Source organism: Symphodus melops (genome assembly GCF_947650265.1).
Source record: "Symphodus melops genome assembly, chromosome: 1".
In the NCBI taxonomy this organism is placed as follows: Eukaryota; Metazoa; Chordata; class Actinopteri; order Labriformes; family Labridae; genus Symphodus; species Symphodus melops.
This window is the reverse complement of record NC_136691.1, coordinates 25503423-25508377: the sequence shown is the minus strand read 5'-3', so window position 1 is coordinate 25508377 and position 4955 is coordinate 25503423. Positions and strand designations below refer to the sequence as shown.

The window sequence follows — 4955 nt, the reverse complement described above, 5'->3', positions numbered from 1 at the left end:
CAGCCTCGTCATGTCTGTCCTGCAGCCTCGTCATGTTTGTCCTGCAGCCTCGTCATGTCCGTCCTGCAGCCTCGTCATGTCCGTCCTGCAGCCTCGTCATGTCCGTCCTGCAGCCTCGTCACGTCTGTCCTGCAGCCTCGTCATGTCTGTCCTGCAGCCTTGTCATGTCTGTCCTGCAGCCTCGTCATGTCCTGCAGCCTCGTCACGTCTGTCCTGCAGCCTCGTCATGTCTGTCCTGCAGCCTTGTCATGTCTGTCCTGCAACCTCGTCATGTCTGTCCTGCAACCTCGTCATGTCTGTCCTGCAGCCTCGTCACGTCTGTCCTGCAGCCACGTCACATCTGTCCTGCAGCCACGTCATGTTTGTCCTGCAGCCTCGTCATGTTTGTCCTGCAGCCTCGTCATGTCTGTCCTGCAGCCTCGTCATGTCCGTCCTGTAGCCCCGTCATGTCTGTCCTGCAGCCTCGTCATGTCCGTCCTGCAGCCTCGTCATGTCCGTCCTGCAGCCTCGTCACGTCTGTCCTGCAGCCTCGTCACGTCTGTCCTGCAGCCACGTCACATCTGCCCTGCAGCCACGTCATGTTTGTCCTGCAGCCTCGTCATGTTTGTCCTGCAGCCTCGTCACGTCCGTCCTGCAGCCTCGTCATGTCCGTCCTGCAGCCTCGTCATGTCTGTCCTGCAACCCTGTCATGTCCTCTTTGTGTCTGTCCTGCAACCATTGTGTCCACCTAGCAGTCTTGTCTTGTCACACGTAAGCAGAGTCAACAGACTGAGTGCGTGCAAAGCTGGGCATACTCCTCCGGGGCGGGTCTTTATTCCGGATCTCATAGATGGACTTCCTGCGGGCCTGCACGCCTCTCACAGCAGTCTTTATCTTCCTCCAGCCCAGGTGGTTCAGCTCGGCCAGGTTTAGGACCACACAGATCCCACTGACTGCGAACATGAAGACCAGGAACACTGTCTTCTCTGTGGGCCTGGACACGTAACACTCTACGTCTTTAATGCAGGGGTATCGATCACACTCGTACACCGCTGGGACGTTGAATCCATACAGGAAATACTGACCCACCAGAAAGCCAATCTCCAGGCCGTTCCTGAACACCACCTGGATAATGTAGAATCTGGAGATGCCCTCCTGCCGTCTCATCTTAGACTTAGTGTTCCTCAGTGGAGGGTTAGGTATGTCTTTGACCTCCATGCAGTCAGGCTCAGTCTCCTTGTTGGAGTTCTCTGTATTCTGCAGGACTCCGTTCACGATGGTGTTCTTGATCTTTTTGCTGTTGTCCCTCTTGGGGTCGTTGTCTCTGTCCAGAGACAGGAATATGGTGGAGGAGCCGCGCTCCTTCTGCTTGGCAGACTGGTGCACAGAGTAGGTGATGAAGCAGAGACTGGGGCAGCACACCATGATGATCTGGAACACCCAGTACCTAATGTGTGAGATGGGGAAGGCCTGGTCATAGCAGGCCTGGTTACAGCCAGGCTGTAAGGTGTTACAAACGAACATGGACTGTTCATCGTTGTAGACTGTTTCTCCAACAATCGCCACGACCAGGATCCTGAAGATCACCACCACCGTCAGCAGGATCCTGTGGGGACATCAGAGAGGTTAGCATATACATGCTTTTCAAGCTAAGCATCTCTCCATGAATGGCTTTTATAAATAAACTGGGAGATAATCTCCTCCTTCAAAATGACCTCATGAACAGGATATCAACATGAAGTATTGTTTTTTACAGGGCTAAATTGAAAAGTTCCAAATTGTTCTGGATCATTTTAATGAAGTTTTGTCACGACTCCAGAAGATGACTTAACCCTTTTCTGTCATAAAACTGTAAGAGAAATGTTGGAGCTATTTACCAGCTGCACATATATGAAGACTGAGTTTTCACCAGACTCAGACTGACTGATCCTGAACCCTTCATTTCAAAGACATGAGTGTATACTATAGAGAGTTTTATTATTGTTGTTGTATCTTGTGATGCTTTGCAGCATTTTCCCTGTGTGATGAATTAGCTTCTGAAGGTTTGCTTCCTATTCCAGCAGAGTCTAAGAACAGCTCCAGGTTCATGGAGATGTCCAGTCATGAACCTCCACTTTCAGTCTGAACCTGCTCCACCCTCCATCCCACTTCAAGCCCAGCACAGTTTAGCAGATGGCTGTTCATCATGATCCGGGTCTGCTGAAGATTTCTGCCTGTTAAAGGGAAGTTTGTTCTTCTATGACGGATTAAGCTGGGCTCTTGTAATATAGTCATAAGTAAGGTCCTTTACCTGCTTTTTGTAAACATAACAATGAGCATATCTGCTGTTTGATTGATTGATAAAAACATAAACACCTACATTCAAATCATTACAAGACGTGTTTCAGTCTCTCTTTTCTCTCTTCATCCTACCTGCCGATCATGGTGGAGTGCTGCTGGACCGCTGCCTCCAGGAGACGCTCCAGGATGGTCCACTCCCCCATGACTGATCATCCAGAGCTGACTCACCTCAGACGGAGAAAAACTAGAGAAAGAATCCTGAAAGTATCCAGAAAAAAAGAAATATCTCCGGAAAAAATCCTGCTATACTGATCCTGAGCGCTCCGACTGCCTCCACTCACTGTACAGTGTGTGTGTGTGTGTGTGTGCAGCTCAGTCATAATCCCTCTTTAAGTAGACTTCTTTGCGTCACACACACACACACACACACACACACACACACACACAGAGGGGGAGGAGACACACAGCCACACGTCATCCATTCATTCATCGACACTCATTCATCCACTGACACAGCCTCCATCCATCAACCATCAGCAGTGAACCTGTTTCATTTTCAAACATCACCATGGTAGCAACCTGTCAATCACAGGGAGCCCACACTAACTCCTCCCACATTCCTGCTCCACCATTTATTAAATGAATATCATGCAGTGTTGAAGAAGACTTGAGTCTCGAGCTTGAGACCATAAACTCTTTAAGAAAACGTTTACTGAGGGAACCCATCAGCTGACAGGAAGTCATGTTTTATCATAGACCTCTATGGAATCATTCGCCCTTAGCTTAAGGTTACAGAGAACACAGGTTTAAACAAAGAGCTGAGCTTCAGCCGTGTGTGTGTGTGTGGGTGTGTGTGTTGAGTCCGCAGTCTAATCTGTTCTATATGTGGACAGGTAAAGATACACTTAAACAGATTATCACACACACACGCGCACACATGCACACACACACACACATTGCAGGTGAAGAAGATGAATGACAGGAGGATGAAATCAGAGTTTACTCTCTGTCTGGGTGTCAGAGGTTTGTTGTGGAGATCTGAGAGGTCATGTGGGCGAGCGGTTCTGTTCTTCTTATTTGTTTCAAACAACAGATGGGTTAAAGTTTGTTCCAGTAGCTAACACACTAAAAGGACATGCTCGATTCTTTAAAGTGACACACAGAGAGCCAAACCTCTTCTCAAGTCTCCTGCACTGACTGGTTCAGTAAAAATAAAAAATAAATGTTTCTACATGTCTGTGCATGTGAGCGATCATTTCACCTGTTTCAGTATTATGGCACAGCCTACTAAAGACCAGAGTCCTCTTCACTCTGCCTCACAGTGTGTCGTTGGTTGGACAACAGTCTGGTAACGTGAGTGAAGTCTGTGCCGTTTGATACCATTGTTTGATTTATCTGTAGTTTTGGTTGCAGCGCTTCATTTTGCAAGATATATGAGATATTTTGCAGTTTGGCTTGTGAATTGCAATAAGTCCATCCATTTTCTGCTGCTTTCGGCCAGGTCGCGGGGCAGCAGTCTAAGCAGAGACACTTCCTCCAGCTCTTCCGGTGGGACCCTGAGGTGTTCCCAGGCCAGCTGAGAGACATCCAGCGTGTCCTGGGTCGACCCCGAGGCCTCCTCCCAGAGGGACATGCCCTTTATAAAAGATTTTACTCACTGCTAAGACAGATGGTAGAGAGGGGGATGGGATCATATGCAGGAAGGATTTCTTCTGTTGTCCACACTTCCTGGCCGTTCAGGTCGAAGGCGCACGTTCCTTCAGCTGAAGATCCAAAACCACAGAGACATTTCAAGTAATCCTTGATGAACCAACAAAGTAAACATAAACCCCTTATTGTACAGGTGAGGAGTTCATACTTACCAGGTGATCTATACAGGTGATGAGTTTAGACTTAGTCACCATGGTGATCTGTCCCTGGTTGTACACCTCTTGGAGACAGTTACCATGGAGATCTGTGCCTGGTTGTACACCTCATGGAGACAGTTACCATGGAGATATGTGCCTGGTTGTACACCTCTTGGAGACAGTTACCATGGTGATCTTTGCCTGGTTGTACACCTCTTGGAGACAGTTACCATGGTGATCTGTGCCTGGTTGCACAACTCTTGGAGACAGTTACCATGGTGATCTTTGCCTGGTTGTACACCTCTTGGAGACAGTTACCATGGTGATCTGAGCCTGGTTGTACACCTCTTGGAGACAGTTACCATGGTGATCTGGGCCTGGTTGCACACCTCCTGGAGGTGACCATCCAGTTACCATGGTGATCTGTCCAGGCGATGATTCTGGCGTTTTTCTAGTTTTCTGACTACTCAAAGGTCTTTTACACAGCAGGTCACACGTCACATTCACACACTGATGGTCGAGGCTTCTAAGTGGAATCAATGTTTGAACGAAGCCGGAATAATTCCGGAAAGTTCACAGAGAGGGAGTAGGCAGGGAAGATGTTCACATCAGCAGCAGAGCACAGCAAGTGACTCCTGCTAGTATCCAGCCGCCTGCCTGGCCTCCCAGTATTCGGCCTCCAGCCGACTGCCCGGCCTGCCAGTATCCGGCCTCCGGCCTCCTGCCCGGTCTGCCAGTCTCCAGCCGCCTGCCCGGCCTGCCAGTCTCCAGCCTCCAGCCGCCTGCCCGGCCTGCCAGTATTCGGCCTCCAGCCGCCTGCCTGGCCTACCAGTATCCGGCCTCCGGCCA

At 49.5% G+C, this 4955-nt stretch overlaps 1 protein-coding gene across 1 annotated transcript; it reads right to left on the bottom strand.

Annotated features, from left to right (window-relative positions):
• Positions 1 to 598: 598 nt before the first annotated feature.
• Positions 599 to 3972, bottom strand: gjd2b (gap junction protein delta 2b). The gene is made up of 3 exons (XM_079359978.1): positions 3918 to 3972; positions 2392 to 2517; positions 599 to 1585 (listed from the first exon to the last, which is right to left on the bottom strand). Exons 2-3 carry the CDS (start codon positions 2460 to 2462, stop codon positions 745 to 747), a joined length of 912 nt encoding a protein of 303 aa, XP_079216104.1. The 5' UTR covers positions 2463 to 2517; positions 3918 to 3972; the 3' UTR covers positions 599 to 744.
• Between the last annotated feature and the right edge of the window lie 983 nt (positions 3973 to 4955).

Excerpts from the sequence above, each read along its gene's own strand:
- gjd2b (XM_079359978.1), bottom strand. The coding sequence starts at position 2,462 with ATGGGGGAGTGGACCATCCTGGAGCGTCTCCTGGAGGCAGCGGTCCAG. Across the intron at positions 1,586-2,391 it reads CACTCCACCATGATCGGCAG|GATCCTGCTGACGGTGGTGG; the intron begins GTAGGATGAAGA and ends ATGTCCCCACAG.